This window comes from Carassius carassius, chromosome 6 (genome assembly GCF_963082965.1).
Source record: "Carassius carassius chromosome 6, fCarCar2.1, whole genome shotgun sequence".
NCBI classification, from domain to species: domain Eukaryota; kingdom Metazoa; phylum Chordata; class Actinopteri; order Cypriniformes; family Cyprinidae; genus Carassius; species Carassius carassius.
The window spans coordinates 10,379,314-10,397,504 of NC_081760.1; the positions used below are offsets into that span (position 1 = coordinate 10,379,314).

Genomic DNA, 18,191 nt, shown 5'->3' on the forward strand with positions numbered 1-18,191 from the left:
AAAAGTTTTTAAAACTCCGCCTACGCCATAGCGCAGCGCAAATCGCGTTGTATCTGAAGGGCAACGCTGGACCCAGCGGCAAGCGCCGCGCATACCGCGTCCTGTCTGAAAGGCCCATTACTCTGTAGTGGAAAACGTAGGTTTTAAGAACATGCTTAATGTAATTGAGCCCAGTTACAATATTCCTTCACAAGCCCATTTCAGACAGACCGTAATTCCTGCTTTGTTCCAAAAAACATAAGCCCTATAGAGGACCAATTGAGTAAAAACACACTCAATATAAAGAGTTATAGAGTTCCATATAAAAAGTTACATCTTTGTATTTGTTCATAACTACTACAATAATATAACATTTAAATTTTTTATAAGGAGCTGTTTTTGTTTTATACAGTATGCTGCTAAGAAAACACTATAGAAGATGGGTAAAGAATAGGTCCATCATTGTAAAAAAAAAAACATACTTTGTTAGTTTTAATAAATAAAGTTTTTTTAAAAATCAAGGAAATTTATCTGCCAATTTTTTCTTTTTGCTGTATTTAAAACGTACCGAACCGTTCCGAACCGAACCGTGACACCATTGTATCGTATCGAACCGAACCGTGAATTTTGTGAACCGTTACACCCCTAGTGTTTATATATATATATATATATATATATATATATATAATTTTATATTATAATATACCATTACCAGAATCACTCATGCAATGACTCATGCAATTAGTCATACAAAAACCTCTGGGTCACAGCATGTCTGTATTCAAATCAATGGAGCAGCAAAAGAGAATAATATTTTTTCCAGCATTCATCCACATTTACACCCCAGAAATGGTTTTCTCGAACTCTAATTTCGAGAACCTGTTCATATATCTTTCAAAACATAATTTAAACAGTTACTCAATTACCTTTAACCAGACAATAATGAACCCCTGATAAAAATGTAACAAAACATTCTAAACTGCACAACATCGATAGGCTACATTCTTTGCATGAAAAATTATTATTTTGGGACAACAAACCTTTACCTCCAAACGTAATTGCAATTTGCTTGCTTGAGTATCCTTAATTAACAACATTAGATCAAACAAAGCTGTACGTTTTGACCAGACTGGGGGAGTGTTGATTATTTTCTGTAATTCTGTTAGCTCCACATAAATCATGCATTGTAGCATTATAAAAGTCCTGCAAGGTGTGTTTCCAAAAAAAAGAAAAAAAGAAAAAGAGCCAGTGATAAAAATGAATGCAAAAGTAAATAACAATAAGTAAATATAAGTCTACCTTCCATAACAAGGAATTACTTTCAACAGAGAGTTTACCCAGACCCCAAAGCATCTTACCAATGTGGTACAGCCCAATCCAGTCAGTGGCATCCACCTCCTCCTTGATATCCCAAGAGATGACCAGGTTGTGCCCTCGCCCAAGCGTAAACTGGTATGTAGAGGAAGTTAAGGAGGAACGGCTATCCGATGTCACCAGGTCAGTGTCACTGTTGGCCCGCTGCAGGCCCATCGGTTCAGAAACTCCTCCTCTAGAGTTCACCCCATTCCCAGAGCCACCCTGTGCCGAAAGGCTGCGAAGGTTTTCTGGGCACAGTGTGTAACGCATGTGCGGGCTGCGCCTCCGCACCACCAGGAGATGTTCATGGGCGGTGGTGGTAGTACCTGTGGCCATGGTGACTTGATTGGAGGGGTGGGAAGTGTGGTGTTGGGAAGGTGTAGGATGATGAGGAGGAGGAGGGTGGGGGCGGGAACGGGGAGGGAGGACTGCCGTGGCAAGTGAGGGGCGAATGGTGAAGGTCGGGATGAGATGAAGGTAAGAAATAGGTTGCAAATGGCCAAAAAAGGAGAGAAAGGGGTTGGGATATGGGTTCACGGCCAAGAGGCACCAACAGCACTAGTTGGCAGAAATGTTCTCCTTCCTTAAGTTCTCTGAAAGTGGTGGTGTCATCTAAAACGATGAGTAAATGTACTTGATTTCCAAAACTCCTAACAATCTAGGGTGTATGGAATCTTAAACACAACTAATCCAGAAGATTGAAGGATTGCTGAGCCTCCAAAAAAAAAAAAAAAAAAAACTTTTCCAAGAGCATCCAATGCCAGTCAGATCTCTCAAAGGTTCACATTCAAAGTCTTTGAGGAATGATTGAAGTCAATCAGGCTTGTTTCTGTGTGCCAAGTGGCCTTACTAGCCCCGTAGTTGCCTTAAAAAGTGACAACATGCCCTTATTGGCAGAAGTTTTTTTCCTTCTGTAAGTTCACAAAAAAAAACCATCTAAAATGAAGAGTATATTTATATTTGACTTCTGAAATTGCTAACAAGACTGAATGGTACTTTCTGAGTCTCGAAGGGCATCCAATGCAAGTCAGATCTCTCAAAAGTTCATTTCCAAAGTCTTTGAGAAATGGTGGAAGTCATGCAGAGGTTGTTTCTATGTGCCAAGTGGCTTTAACTCAAGGTTGAGATTTGGATTGGCGCGGTTTTCTCTTTTTCCAAGTTCCGTGGAATTGGGCTTTGGCAACTAAAAAGACAATTATATAACCCACTTCCGAAATACCCAATATCCTTGCGTTTATGCCACTGAAGTATCACATAAGCATCCAATCCAGAAATGAAAAAGAAAACAAAGGCTGCTGGACACCAGTCAGGACTATCAACGGTCCATATTCACAGTCTCTGAGGGATTAAAGCATTGAAAGAAACAAATGAACTGATTATAGAAACTTTCTCCGTATCATAATAGTTTCTGTCTGAATGGCCTGCTATGGACATCACTACTTCCTTTCCTTTAATGCAGGCTGGATTGTTCCTGTCCATTTGTAGAAGCTAAATGTGGAATAAGATTAAGATAAGATTGGGATGTTAAGAATCTGATCTCCGCTTTGAATTCAGGTCCAAGATAGGGGTTGAGACATGGTGGGATTCCACGCTGGAGTTTGGTCAATGGGGGGAGCAGCAGACATAGAGGGAGGACGAGTGATGCCTAAAAGAAAAGGGAAAAATGAATGAATTGAAAAGGTAGAAACACACGCACACAAAATATTTTAAAATACTGCCCAGAAGCATCACTGGGTAATCCTTTTGTAATGCTCTTTCTTACTTGAATGATTACACTACCATTTTCCCTCCCTTTCTCTCTCTCTCTCTCAGTCAGCCCTGCTTTCTAAAAGCATAGAGGCTCCTAAATTAGCTGTTTCTGGTCGAGTTGTCAGTGCAGATTTCCAAAAGGGTGTGAAACACAGAGTGATGTGGCCTGCCCAACTTACCTCAGGACGTCCTGGCCAACAACCAAACGCAAGATACTTCTATACAACTGCGAAAATTATCCACGAGCTGTCTCACTGTGTCTATAGACCAGTTATAGATATTGCCCCATCCAAGTACGTTGTTTTGAAGTAAACACTACAGTAAATGATTGTGATGATTAATCAGTACCATTTTTCTTTTATGCCAAAAATCATTAGGATATTAAGTAAAGATCTTGTTCCATGAAGATATTTTTACATTTCCTACACTACATATATCAAATATATCAAAATGTAATTTATGATTAGTAACATGCATTGCTAAGAATTCATTTGGACAACTTTAAAGGTGATTTTCTCAGTATTTAGATTTTTTTGCACCCTGATTCCAGATTTTTAAATAGTTGTATCTCGGCCAAATATAGTCCTATCCTAATAAACCATACATCAATGGAAAGCTTATTTAGCTTTCAGATGATGTATAAATCTCAATTTCAAAAACTTGACACTTAAGACACATATAGTATATAAAAACAATTGCATCTAATACCATAATACGCCACTGCATTTTTTTGAACAGGGACTTTATCAGTTAGATGCTGCCTATAAAAAGAACAAATTCAGTTCTGCTTAATTCCAAAAATGGACAATTTTTAATTCAAATACACCACAAGTAGTTTGCTTTTGACAGAGTGAAGCCATTGTAATAAATCACAGTGCTCTGGTTTAATATGGATCCAATTACCCAGATATAGAGAAGTGGAGAGAAAAACAGATACAGAGCAAATAAGAAACAGAAGAGAAAGCAATGAAAGTCTGGAAAGAAAGTGTGATCAAGATCAGACGTTGCAGGGGAAGTTACATAACTACAGAGGAGACAGAGCAAATGATAGAGACAAAATGAAAACCATTTATCAGATATGACATATGAACACATGCAAGGCATAAGATCATAAACATAATACTTTAATGACTTCTGTAGCCATATACTGTTTACATGGTTAGATGACTCTGATTGGTGCAGAGATCTTTAAAAAATAGTTTACCCAAAAATGGCATTATTTACACATCATTTACTCAAACCTGTATGTCAGTATTTCTTTTGTGAAAGACAAAAGGATTTTTGAACATTCTGGATAAAATCCAAATGCATGAGGACTGGTGCTGTTAAACTTCTAACAGAGAAAAAATGTCTGTCATTATTTACTGAAAGTTTTGAAACACGCCTTTGCTCTCTTTTGTGCATTCATGATGACATTTTTTCACTCTACATTTTCACCCAAACTTCTGAACGGAAGTATACTAACATTTCTGATGGCAGTTTAGTTAACCATGTGAATACGCCGTTGTCAATGTGGCTTAAGATAAAAAAAATAAATAAAATGGGCAAGTAAGGCTGTCGAGCAGGAGTTGAGAAGGTCCCACTGGGCGGTCTGGTTCTTATGTAACTACCATGCTGTTCACTCACTCTCCCACACATCTCTGCTGCATTGTTTAAAAGTGTGGCTGCGAGAAACTTTCCTGGGAAATGTCATTATCAATGAAAAAGGGGAAGAAGGGCGGTTGAGGGGTGACAAGTGAAGTATGTTTACCTTTCCGTGAAGCATGCTTTAGTAATCTTACTCTAAAGAGCGCAGGATTGCTCATGCTGTCAAACAGAACATGCAAGCCAGTATAAATGTGCTGCATTACACATGTGCTGGATGTGGTGACATTCAAACGATTGTAAAAGACCTAAAAAAATCTCTTTTATTTAAATTATGTTTTCATAATGATAATTTGCTGAATTCACCTATTCATAAGTCAACGATGATTCACAATGATTAAATTACAAATTTACTATAAAAGCAGCAAATTTAATGTTAAACAACATTTTCCACCCTCTATGCTTAAAGTTATAATTTGCACAAAAATGAAGTTAATAACTACAATCAACTGTTTGGTTACCAACATACTTCTAAATATCTTCTTTTGTGTTCAACAATTGAAAGGAATTCATACAGGTTTGGAACAACATTATGGTGTGTAAATGATGACAGAATAATCTTTTTTAATATAGATACAGATTATGCTCACCACAGTTTTTCAGACGTCACACTAACACTTGCGAGGTGCTGTGCTCACCGACACCATCAGATATTTCAAGTTTTTTTCTGTCTTCACATTTTTTAAAGCTAAAATTAGCCCTCGTCACAGTTATACAAAGCTTCAAACGAAACTTTTCATCATTACTTCACCTGCGTACTGCATCTGTACGCCACTCTCAAAGAAAATCCTCAGAGGAGCAGCTGCTCTATTTTACAACAGCAGCAGCAGACAGTGAAAAGCATTGTAAGATGTAGCTTGTGCTCTTTCCAATGTCTTGTTAAAAATAAATCAATCAAATTAGCTGGGTGTTGGTTAGTTAAGCTTTTAGGAAACCAAATATTAAAACTTCATGGTTCTGGAAAGCACACAGTGTCTAAAAGTCTGCAATGACTAACTGGACCCCATCTTCTCCCATGTTCCCCGCTGCTTTAAAAGCTCCACTATCATTCCCCAAAAACCCAAATCAATGGACTTGATTACAATGATTAATGATTACAGACCTGTCTCTTTCAGGTCTGTGGTCATGAAATCATTTGAAAAACTGGTCCTAGCCTACCTGAAGAACGTCACTGGACCCTTGCTGGATCCTCTATAGTTTACCTACAGACCAAACAGGTCTGTGGATGAAGCAGCCAACATGGGACTGCATTACATCCTGCAACACCTCGACAGACCTGGGAATTATGCATGGATCTTATTTGTAGACTTCATCTCGGCCTTATCAATATCATCATGCCTGATCTTCTCTCAGCCAAACTGACCCAGCGAATAGTCAGAGATGCTGAGAGGATTATTGGTGCCCTCCTGCCTAACCTCAAAGAACTTTACACCTCTAGAGTGAGGAAAAGGGCTTGTAAAATCACTCTAGACCCCTCACACCCAGCACATTTCCTCTTTGAACTGTTGCCCTCTAGCCGGCACTACAGAGCACTTTGCACCAAAACTGCCAGACACAAGAACAACTTTTTCCCCCAGGCCATACTCAACCTAAACAATACATAACACATCTCGGGACTGTGCATCAAAATTTTTCATCTGTAAATAACACATATGCAAAAATCACAATTCTATCTATTGATATTTTTTTTCCTCTATATGTTATAACTATATTGTTATTATTATTATTATTATTTTTTTTTTTTTTTTTTAATTGATTGTCTATTCTCTTTATTATTAGTGTTTTATTACCTAAAATGATATGTATATCTGCTCTATGTCTGTACTTTCTGTACTGGAACCTCCTAATACCAAGACTAATTCCTTGTGTGTGTGTAAACACACTTGGCAATAAAGCTCTTTCTGATTCTGATTAAACACACAACAAAATATAAAACCAATGAAACCACAATAACACATGTAAGCAAAGTGGTAGCTGACTGAAACAGTGCAAGGGGCTCTGAAAAGCAGTGGCCACTACTTTCGCCAACAATATAAAAAAATATAAAAAAAGTATAAACTTTAAAATTTTATTCTCAAAACGGCCATTGTAAACCCATTAGTGATGTGCAAAACTACATAATTTCGAAATCAACTTCATTTAAAAAATCCATCAGTCCAAATCTGATTTTTGTGCATATCCAATTTATATCACATTTCTGGAAATCCAATTCAGTCTGACTGCTCAGATAAAATTTCACTTTCTCACGCCATGTAAAATGTCAGACGTCATTTGCAGAAAACATGCTGAATGTCTTTGCAGATACAAGGTTGTGTTGTTGTGAAGTAAAAGTCAGGCTGAAAATGATAATATAGAGCTGGTCTACACACCTCTTTGAGTTTTGATACTTACAGAGAAGGCAGCATGGAATAAATCTGCACATTCCAGCTTCCTACGTTCCTTCTAATGGCTCATAAGACCTAATATAAACCAGCACGACTTCAACATGCTGTCATATTCTAAGACAACATGTGTATTGCAAACTGTATTGCTGTTATTGTTGTTTTAAGTGTATGCATACCAACACAACGTCATTACCATAGAAACCAATGCAAACTGAAGCACATTTTAATCTTTTTAAATATTTTTGTTAACATTTTGTTTTCTGATGAAATTAAAAATATATATATATATATATTTCTGTTTAATTAATTTAATGCATAAAGATGAAGATGCATAAAGATAAATAAATTAATAATTTAAGTTAATTTAATACATCTTAATGTAATTTTGGTCCTCGGCCCTCAATCAAATTAGATTTGTATGCCCTTCATATAAAAATGTTTGGGCATCTCTTTTTTTATTGCATCACTGCAAAACCTAGAACCTTTATTTTTAGGAGTGGTGGGTTGGCTGAAAGTCTAGTTTACTATTGGTTATAAGTCCTGAACAGGCTGGTACTTCATGTTGACCTAACTCGGATAATATGCATTTTTTAGAGACCATATAATTAAGAACCTTGCTTTCAAAACAGGTAAATGATACTGAAAATAATTCATAAAGAATGCTGTGGTTATGTCACACTCTTGTGTACTCAAAACATTTACGAAGATGATGAAGGTAAAATTATCTTTAATATTGCACACAGAAGGTAAATCCACAAGAAGAAGTCTTAGCACACATGAAAACATAAACGAGATCCAAGGAACACTAACTGAACAGACAGGAGCTTAAATACACAGACAAATAAAGAATTAACTAGACACAGGTGAACAGAATTAACTAATCAGACAAAAGGGAGAACTAGGTCAAGTGAAACAAACTAAAAGTAGTGACAGGTTATTACACATTTAACTATTTTTACACTGACATAGGACATTAAAGACACTACTCTCAAAATCGGATGCTCAATAATAACAGTGCAAGGAATCCTCTAATATTGAAATTCATAGATGTTTTTTTTTTTGTATTTAATGCTGTATAAAAGACAAGACACCACATGTGAATAGGGTAAACATTAACAAAAAAGATATCACCATACTTTCATTATTTGAATAATCTTTTATTACAAGTATTCCTAAATGTTATGTTTAAATATGCAAGTTATGCATTGTCTAATTTAATATGCACTAATCCATACATTTCCAAAACAGAAATCTGAACATTGGATAAAGCCAGGATTAAATTTAGTTTCATTTTGTGGAAATATTAAGAGTTTTTACAGAGAGAACTTTTGATCTTTTTTTATCACTCCATAAATCTGAGAAGAAAAAAATCCACCACATTTTAGGAAAAAAGTGTTATATAAATCAGGCAAAGTATATACTGGGTGTGCAATAATGAAAAAAAAAATCTTGATATTCTATGGAATTTTGTTGATAACGACAATTAGACAAATAGACTATATTTTTTATTGTGTTATTGTGCTGGTACCTTGGCAGGTTAAAGGGATAATTCACTCAAAAATCAAATTTATGTCATTAATAACTCACCCTCATGTCGTTCCAAACCAGTAAGACCTCCATTTATCTTCTGAACACAGTTTATCCCTTATACGTTGTTGGGGACGTTTTCATCCACTAGGGGGTAAAGTTGAGTCTTATTTTGGCCACAACTTTCTCTGTGTTTGAGCTAATGGAATGATTTTTGGTGACAAATCTTATTTTGACCCAAATTTTGGGAAAATGCTTTGAAATTTTTAAAAAACACAATGGTACACTCTGGGCAAATTTACTACCTTTCGTTATGTTCGTGGATGAAAACATCCACTAAATTAAACTGCTGTAAAAATGTATCATAAATATTTTTTGCATAAATCTATTAATCAACCTAAATTCTGATCAAAACTACCAAATGTTTAAAAAAAATCCAAGATTTTAACTCTTTATTTACCAAATTAATAAATGATGTCACTAATTTGGGAAAAAAAACACACAAAATTACATATTTTTAATATAAAAAGTGATTGTGGACTGGATATTTTTTTACCTTTTATCACAGTCGTGGGCATGTCAAAGACTAGTAACAAGATTGGCTTTGAGGCATTGTTAGTTTTTGTGCAGCATTAGATTTTAATTTTTTCTCCCTCATTTACTGTTCGTGGCTGTTTTTGCCCCATTGACTTCCATTATAATGACATTTTTTGATTGCAAAGCCATGACACCATATAATAATGCATTCTTGAATGTTTGTGGTTTTCCCTTTTGGGAAGAGGTAAAATTTGTTATGTTTACAGTTGATCACTAGGTGGGACCATTAACCCTTAAAATAGGCCTGTGCAAAAAAAGGCTTAGTTTCTGGCTTGTATATGGAGTTATATGGAGTATAACAGCAAATTATAGTGTTTGTGTGTGTGTGAGATTCTTGATTCTTGGTGGTTTTCCCTGTTGGGAAGAGGTAACATTTGTTATTTTTTACAGTTGATCACTAGGTGGGACCATTTAACCCTTTAGATAGGCCTGTGCAAAAAAAATTATAGTGTGTGTGTGTGTGTGTGTGTGTGTGAGAGAGAGAGAGAGAGAGAGAGAGAGAGAGAGAGAGAGAGAGAGAGAAAGAGTGTGTGTGAGAGAGACCTTTGTCCACTTACCTTGATGTACAGTATCTGAAAAAATCAAAATATGCACCCCATGCTCTCAGAACTACATGGAGTAAACAATAAAAAAAGAAGTGTGTTTATGCAACTGCTGCCTTTTGATGGTGAAAAGTACGGATGGCCTATAAGTGAAATGCTCGTCTTTTCTTGATGGTAAAGTCAGTTTAAAACCTTAAAATCCTGAAAAAAATCTACTTTGCATCAAATTTATGAACATAATGTATTATGAACCAAAATGCAATACCAACTTCAAATAAGCTGCAGCTCGCTGGAGGGGTCAAGCTACATAATCATTTCTAAAACTTTGGTTCAAGTCAAGCCCTTTCTCGTGTTGCTTGCTGCTCTTCTCACCATTAAATGACCAGCACGATAGCATGCAAGTGTTTAAATCCACGTACTTTGCTTTTGTTTAGTCTATTCGCTTGTTAAGTCTGACGTCACGTAGCAGCGCTTCCGTGTCCAAACGCTCTATCAGTTACCACGAGAAAACAACAAAAGGTGCTTATATAAACTCACAATGTGATAGAATACAAGCGAAAAAGTTATAATCTTAACCTTTAACTCCATACCGAAGTCCCAGATAGCCAGACAATGAAAATTTAATAAAAGAAAATATATATAAAAATTATTTTAGTTTGGGACGCTGTGAGCACGGAGACTGTAGTGTATATCGTAAGTTTGAAAGCGTTTAGCTTAAATTATTCATATGAATAAACAGTGCTCATAAACGGCTGCTGAGGTCATATTCTCAAGTGAAGCGAGTTGAGGCCTGGACCCGGAAACAGCGCTTCTTAGGTCATCACTTAACAACCGAATACTTTCACCACCATTAAAAGGCAGCAGGTGCATAAATACACTTTTGTTTACTCCATGTAGTTCTGAGAGCTGAGATGTACATTTTGATTTTCTCAAATACATCAAGGTAAGTGCACAAAGGTCTCTCTCACACACACTCTTTCTCTCTTTCTCACACACACACACATACACTCACAATATAATATGCTGTTATACTCCATATAGCTTCATATACAAGTCAGAAACTAAGCTTTTTTTGCACAGGCCTATCTAAAGGGTTCCCACTGAGCAAAAGTACGTCGAAATGACATCCCCTGAAGAGCCAGAATGAAAGTTTTTATGACGTCTTTAGGACTTCCATATCGACGTCCACAGGACGTCTCTAGGAGGTTAAAATTGAGTTCAGATTTCTGGACAAAATAAAACCTCTTAGGCTGAATTCAATTAAATCTCATGTTTATTTCCATGCAATTTATCTTTTTACTTGTAAATAAACTTAAAGAAACAGTGTGTTCACACAAAAAACATAAAAATAAAATAAATTTCACTCATTATACAGTGGATAACAATTATGAACAAACAATTAAGTTTAGTTGGGTCCACACATTATGTTCACCTGTTGGAGCTTAACTTTTTAAGCTTTTTCATTTTTATTTCAACTGCAATTAGCATAAAATTCTTAAATATGGTATTCTTTATTCATGCAATAGTCAAGTGTTTGTGTGCCTAAATATTACCTGCATGCACAATAATAATAATAATAATAAAAAACACAATATACTACAATGCAAGGGTTTTCGATCTGGGATTCAGGACATTTACATTTTACATTTACATTTACATTACCATACAGGACCATAGCACATGGGTCCACAAAATATTTGATACCATATTTTCCAGACTCCATATTTTTGAATCTTCTGAGATGTGCTGAATTATTCCAAAGTAATTTATATAATGCATGTATGTCAAAAAGCCTAAGCACAATGTAAACATAAAAGTGGGCACTTAAAAGTTTCTATAAATATAGTTCTCACTCTCTCAAGTCTGTCTGTACACAGTAGCATTGTCTGTACCTCTGTGTTTTCTACATTTCAGGATGAGGTTCACAGAAACTGAGCTGGCAAGTGTATTTTTATTTATTTTTTTGGTTTCTTTATTTAACAAAAGATATACTGCTTGTAACTAATGGCACTAGAATTTGTTTATTTTATACATAGGCCTAAATATTTTTATTTTTGTTCTGTTTTGAATAGATTTAAATTTAAAGATTTGAAGTAAGCGAAAACAAAATCTTTACAGTGTTTATAGTTTCTAAGTTTCTTTACATTTGTTTTATTTATCAGTATTTAAATTATTTCTGAAATTAATAGTAAAATGTTTGTTATACACCGATGCAACTTATGTGTTTTTTCCTGACCTGGTGCAACCCTATATCGTGCTGTATTATTAAACAAATGTATTATTTAAAAAATATGGATCATTTAAAAAAAGTAAATGAATAAATAAAACAATCATATTATGTTCATTATAACCCACAATAATTTTAAGCCTTAAAATCTTGTAATTCTGAGGGTGTACTTGAAAAATCTTCTCTGCTAGGGGTCCCTGGCACCAAAATGTTGTAACTGTCCTGTCGTCACAACATCTCTCTGTCTTCACCAACTGCCCTGAACTTTTGCAACTTATAAAGCGTTAAAATTAGTATTCATTTTAAATATTAAAACTAGTGTGTGAAATGGCAAATGAAAATTATGTAATTTCATTTTCATTTTGCACCAAACATTGCACAAATGTACTGGAAAATGTAAATGTAAATACAGAAATGCATTGGCATTTTACATATTGCATTGTCATTTTGCATATTACATTCCAAATTAAATTATTGCTACCCATATGCTTCCATAGAATTGGCATTGGTAACGACGAGTACCAAAAATTTAAGTATCTGTGCATCCCTAATCTTTTCTGTCAAATGAAATTGTTATCAACAAAATTTGTGTTTGCAATAAAGAGATGGCACAAGAACCTGCATCTGAGGTGGCATTTATATATACATTTATACCGACCGTTTAATGCAGGAAACAAATGCATTAAACCTGCAGTTACAAAGGCAATAAGTAATGTTTTGATGAGAAAATATACTTTAACCCTTATCTTTTTACCTTTTATCTTGAATCAGTGGTTCGCTCAGTAGTCTAACCTACATCTCACAGTGTATGCGTGAAGTGGAGAGTTCGGGCTCCATGCAGGAGAAAATATCAATTAGTCTCAGATTGCTTTGAGAGCATCACAGTAGGTGATGGTAGGTGAAACTAAATAGGGTGAAGAGAAGTTTCACACTACCAGAGGAGCTGACAGGGAGTGTTAGATATCTAATTTATTATTCTCCTCTAATGTGAGTCCTTTATGTGATGGTCAGCAGGATATCGTCACACCAGAGCGCCCCACACAGAGATGATTGGGATAAAATCAGAAGGGTGAAGTACAAAGAAAAACTAGGTCAGTAATTTTCTTGATGTCCCACACACAGCAGAACTACACAGAGCAGGACTTTGAAACTATTTAAAAACATACCACATTAATGAAGTCCTTGGATTTGCAAACAACTAGAGATGTTCCGATACCCCTTTTCTCTTCCCGATACGATTCCGATACCTGGGCTCAGGGTATCGGCCGATCAGAGATGTATAGTAACGAAGTAGAACTACTTCACTACTGTACTTAAGTACTAAAAGGCGGTATCTGTACTTTACTAGAGTATTATTTTTTTCTCCTACTTCCACTTTTACTTCAGTACATATTTTCCATGAGTTTAATACTTTTACTCCGATATTTTTTTTATGTGCTGCATCGTTACTCGTTACAATTATAAAAATGTTACGAATCATTCCATTACAAACAGAACTGTAGATGGCAGGTTTGATGAAGCTGGCACATCATTGAGTGAATCAAGCGTTTAAGAAGACTGCGCGTGCTGACTGAACTGCTGTGAAGAGAGAGATGAACACCGAGCCGAGACAGATAATGACTCGTTCACGAGTCAAGAACCAGTTGCATCGGTTTTCGAATCACCAGTAGTTGTTTCTGACAGTTCGATTCAATAAACCGGTTGAAGAAAACAGTTCACCGGTTCTTTTGCGCTCGACGTAATGGCGTCATTTGCGTTGACTGCAAGCCTTCGGTTTACCTGGGCTCATAACATTAGCACAGAATCAGTTCAGAATCAATCATCAAAAGAATCAGTTCGGTTCAGACGCCCTGTGTGTCGGTTTGCTTTCACGCTGAATCACACATGCGCAGTATCATCAGCTCCTCGGTTCTCGAATCGGACACGTCTGACAGAAACGGTTCTTGACCACTGATCTATTATATAAGTTATATATATAGATCAGTGTTCTTGACTCGTGAACGAGTCAGTCTGTTGTTCGTTATCTGGCTCGGCTCGGTGTTCATCTTCTGTTCTCTCTTTACATCAGTTCAGTCAGTGTACTGTTTGAGTACATGAATTACTCAGGGATATTGGTTTGTTTTAACTCAGAGGGAGTGTCAGCCACATTAAACAAGTTAACAGCTTAAGTCATTTGTGGATTAATGCATATTGGAGACGCGAACCATTTAAAACGATTCAGTTCGATTTGGTGAACTGTTTCAAAAAGATCCGGTTACATCTGATTCATTCGCGAACCGGATATCACAAACTGCTTTGTTTTGCCGTACCGCACACACAGCTTCAATTGAGGGACTGAGAGCTCTCGGACTAAATCTAAAATATCTTAAACTGTGTTCCAAAAATAAACGGAGGTCTTACGGGTTTGAAACAACATGAGGGTAAGTTATTAATGACATAATTTTGCAAATTGGGCGAACTAACCCTTTAATCTGTTTTTTGTTTACAAAAAGTTACAGTCAAAGGAATTGTGATTGTCCTTTAGGTTAATCATTTGAAATAGTAAAAAAAACAATATGTTCAAACTTTTGACTACTTTCTTTAATAACTACATAACACAATACTTGTACTTTTACTTTCAGTACTTGAGTAGTAAATTTTCAAATAGACTACTTGCAATACTTAAGTACAAAAAATGTTGAATACTTTAGTACTTCTACTTAAGTGTGGTGCTTAAAGAGCACTTCAACTTCTACTCAAGTCATTTTTTTGATAGAGCACTTGTACTTTTACTCAAGTCTGGGTCTCTAGTACTTTATACATCTCTGCGGCCGATACCGAGTACTGATCCAATACCTGGGTGTGTATCTGTATATACAGCTGTATATACTACTAGCCCTGTATAAATTGCTAGAATTATTTTATTTTATTTTATAGATTATCTGCTCCAATATGCACAGGCCTTTTAGTTACTCTATACATTTTTTTGGGTTTGCAAACTACATAAAAAAAACTGAAGATAACAACTACCTGTAGGTCAATCTTTCTAAGACTTCTCTTATATATTTTTATTGAAGGAAGAACAAAATTCATTGATTCAGTTCATCTTGAAGAGAAGACAAAAATGTTGAAGACCTCAGCTGTGTGGGAGCACTTTAAATTGCGTGAGGACAAGACAAAGGCAGTGTGCCAGATATTCAATTTGAAACTGGCCTATCACAACAGCACATCAAGTTTGAAAAATCTGTTAGTTCTGTTAGTTGTACACCTATAGTATATTATTGGTGTAAAAAAAAAAAAAACAAGCTGCTTTTATCCTCCATATTAATCAGTAATTTTACTCATGATAAAAACGTGCACTTAATTTGCTTGGAAAATACTTGCGAATACAGCAGCCATAAAAAAAATACAGTAGCCCTGCCAAATAATAATTTGTCTATATTTAAAGTATTGCTCTTAACAGACCTGTGTGTTTTGTATCACTACTGCAGTGTCTATCTCTGAGCATATAAGCCCTGCCCGCGTGAGGCGCACAGCTCCAGGCTTGCGCTCTTCTGTAGTTTATTAAAAGTTGATCAATTCTGAATGTGTCATGTGTCAATATTGCACCAAAATGCGACACTGCACTTCCTTGGGTCTGCAGCAACACACCTGCCACACGTGAAGTCAATTGTTTGAACAGTTCTGACATAATATAAATGCAAACAGACAGACAGACACACAGAGATTCCTGCCTTTATTAGAGAGAAGAATATGTTCATCCCCTCCCTCCGAAGCTTCGAATATATGGTGTTGATTACTACCAAACCTTCAAAGGTCAAAAAATGGTATTTGGACCAGCCCTAGTATTTAATATGTTTCCACTGATGTCCTGAAGCACGCTTCAGCTTCCACTCTCCGCAGAAACGATTGGATATGCACCTAATAGTGCACATTTATATAGGTTAAATTTCAATGTTAACACTGTGATATGCTTTAAGTATTTTATATCTATAGATTTTATTTTCGGCTAGTCATAATTACAACATCGTATGACACTGTCTCATATGATGCTCATAAGTTTCTTCATATTGTTAGCATTTGATAACACCAAATCATGTAGCTCTATGTTCTTCGCCCCTAATGTTCATGTCAGTAAAATACTTTGAGTATCTTAACGGTATAGATAGGGGCTCAATATAAAAAGTAAAGGGCTAAGAGGGGGCTTCTCTTTTACCCCTTGATAGGCTAAAAGGATTTTGATCGTACTTTGTTTGTGATTACAGATGCTTTAGGGGAAAAGTATAATAACTTAATCAGTGAAAGAAGATGTGTTCCAAAGCCAAATCTTTGCAGTACAGAGAATAAATATTTCCACTCCACCCTGTCAAATGCTTTTTCATACATTTTCTACCAAACTTATTTGTAGAATTCTAATCTACAAAAAAAATGTATCCTTCAGTTCACCGACAACATGTCTGCTTCCACATGTGAAATTCTACACATTAGCACGCTAACTGGCCCACATACAGTAGGCATGCGGCTGAACGCTGGGCAGGGATTAGCTGCTGAATGGGTGGATTTAGCAGTGACAGAACACTTCTATTAATCCAGACTCATCTCATTTCTGTGGCCTGATCGCCCCTGCTTCTGTCTCTCTTCACAAACACAACTGCAGAAGCTCCAGTTTGCAGCCATCTCATATTTTATCTCTGCCTCCACCTGTCCTACTAAGATTTTTCATTACGCAGTAATTTCTTCCTAACATGTCTTTCCTAGACTACACAGCATATGCCTCTCTTATCTTTCAGAATTACAGTAATGCTTTTTATCATTCTCAAATTAATAAACAGTATATCCTCTTTTAAAACTTTCTAATATGCATTACTATTACAAATTTTTTTGTCTAACTATACCATACACATCCAAATTCGGTGTTGCATCCAAATTCTGTGTTACAAAGTTGTTTAAACTAATAATACTAGTTTGTACTTGTAAAACCTGACGTGACGTAGTTGTTATCGTTAACTAAAACTATAATGAATGTTTTTTCAGTAATTCATCTGAAATAAAATATTAATATTAAATGAAAGACTTGATTTCAGAAAATGTAATGAAAAAAATACCTTTGCAACTAACAGAACAAAAGCTGAAGCTGAAGTACTAAAGCTGAAATGAAAATTATTTAAAGCTATATAAAATAAAAGCTAAATAATTAAAGATATAAAATATAAGAATAAAAGCTGATTCGAAATATTAACAAATATTATAATGTTAATATATAATAAATAATACTAAAACAACACTAAGAATGTTGGTGGTGGTTGCTAGGTGGATTCAGAAAAGCATACGGTGCATCCAAGTACTATGATACAGTATACTGGAAACGATATGATCATATAAGATATATGGATCCCTCCATTGATGTCCGCAAGGTCTATTGTTTTGTGGTCTGAAGCTTTGCTAACTAATCCAGATTTGACTCAAAATCAAACTAACCACTCTCAATCACTGAGAGTAGAGAGAATACCAAGAATACCAACTACCAAACAATTAAGGAATTGTGGGAATGATGACTAGAATAAATTGTTTTTTCTATAAATTCAGTATGAGTTAAAGCCTTTCAAACAGAGGACAATTAAGTTTTTGTGTCCAGTAACACAAAAGGCAGAGACCATTGACAATGCAAATATAATAATAAAAAAAACAAGCAGAAACATGCAGTTTTCATAAATGTATCTACTGTATAAATGCAAATGTGCTGCTGTTTCCCATCCCCTTTCTAGAGTAGGGCTGTGCATTTACAGCTTGCACCCCAAATACACTGCCAAAAAACATCTTTTTTTTTTTTTTTTTTTTGCTTATCATGTATACTCCATGTATACTAAGTTCTCTTTCATGTCTTATTGTGCTTAAACTGTCAAATATACACAAGGTTATGTTAAAAACACATTTAAAAAAAACAGTCAGTTATGTCTTTGAAGATAAACAGCTGGGAAAGAAATCACATGATTATATTAGTTTATATTAGATAGATGCAGTACCTATACTGCTGTCTATGCTGTTAATGTGACCCAATAATAAATTAAAACAGAAAATCACTAATTGCTCTTGACCAAATAACTTCTTTTGCTTTAATAAGAAGACATTTCTAGCTTGAATGCTGCTTTTAAATGCTCTAGCATAAAGTTAAACATGGCGGATTGTGTGTGACTCAGTCTGCTAATA

At 35.5% G+C, this 18,191-nt stretch overlaps 1 protein-coding gene across 1 annotated transcript in view; it reads right to left on the reverse strand.

The window, feature by feature from the left end:
* The window catches only part of LOC132142371 (E3 ubiquitin-protein ligase HECW2-like), a 53,236-nt gene extending 50,970 nt beyond the window's left edge, over positions 1-2,266 (reverse strand). The window contains exon 1 of the mRNA XM_059552180.1: positions 1,338-2,266. Within this exon, the coding sequence (XP_059408163.1) occupies positions 1,338-1,671 (334 nt within the window). The 5' untranslated portion in view covers positions 1,672-2,266. The remainder of the gene's footprint in view (positions 1-1,337) is intronic.
* Positions 2,267-18,191: the final 15,925 nt, after the last annotated feature.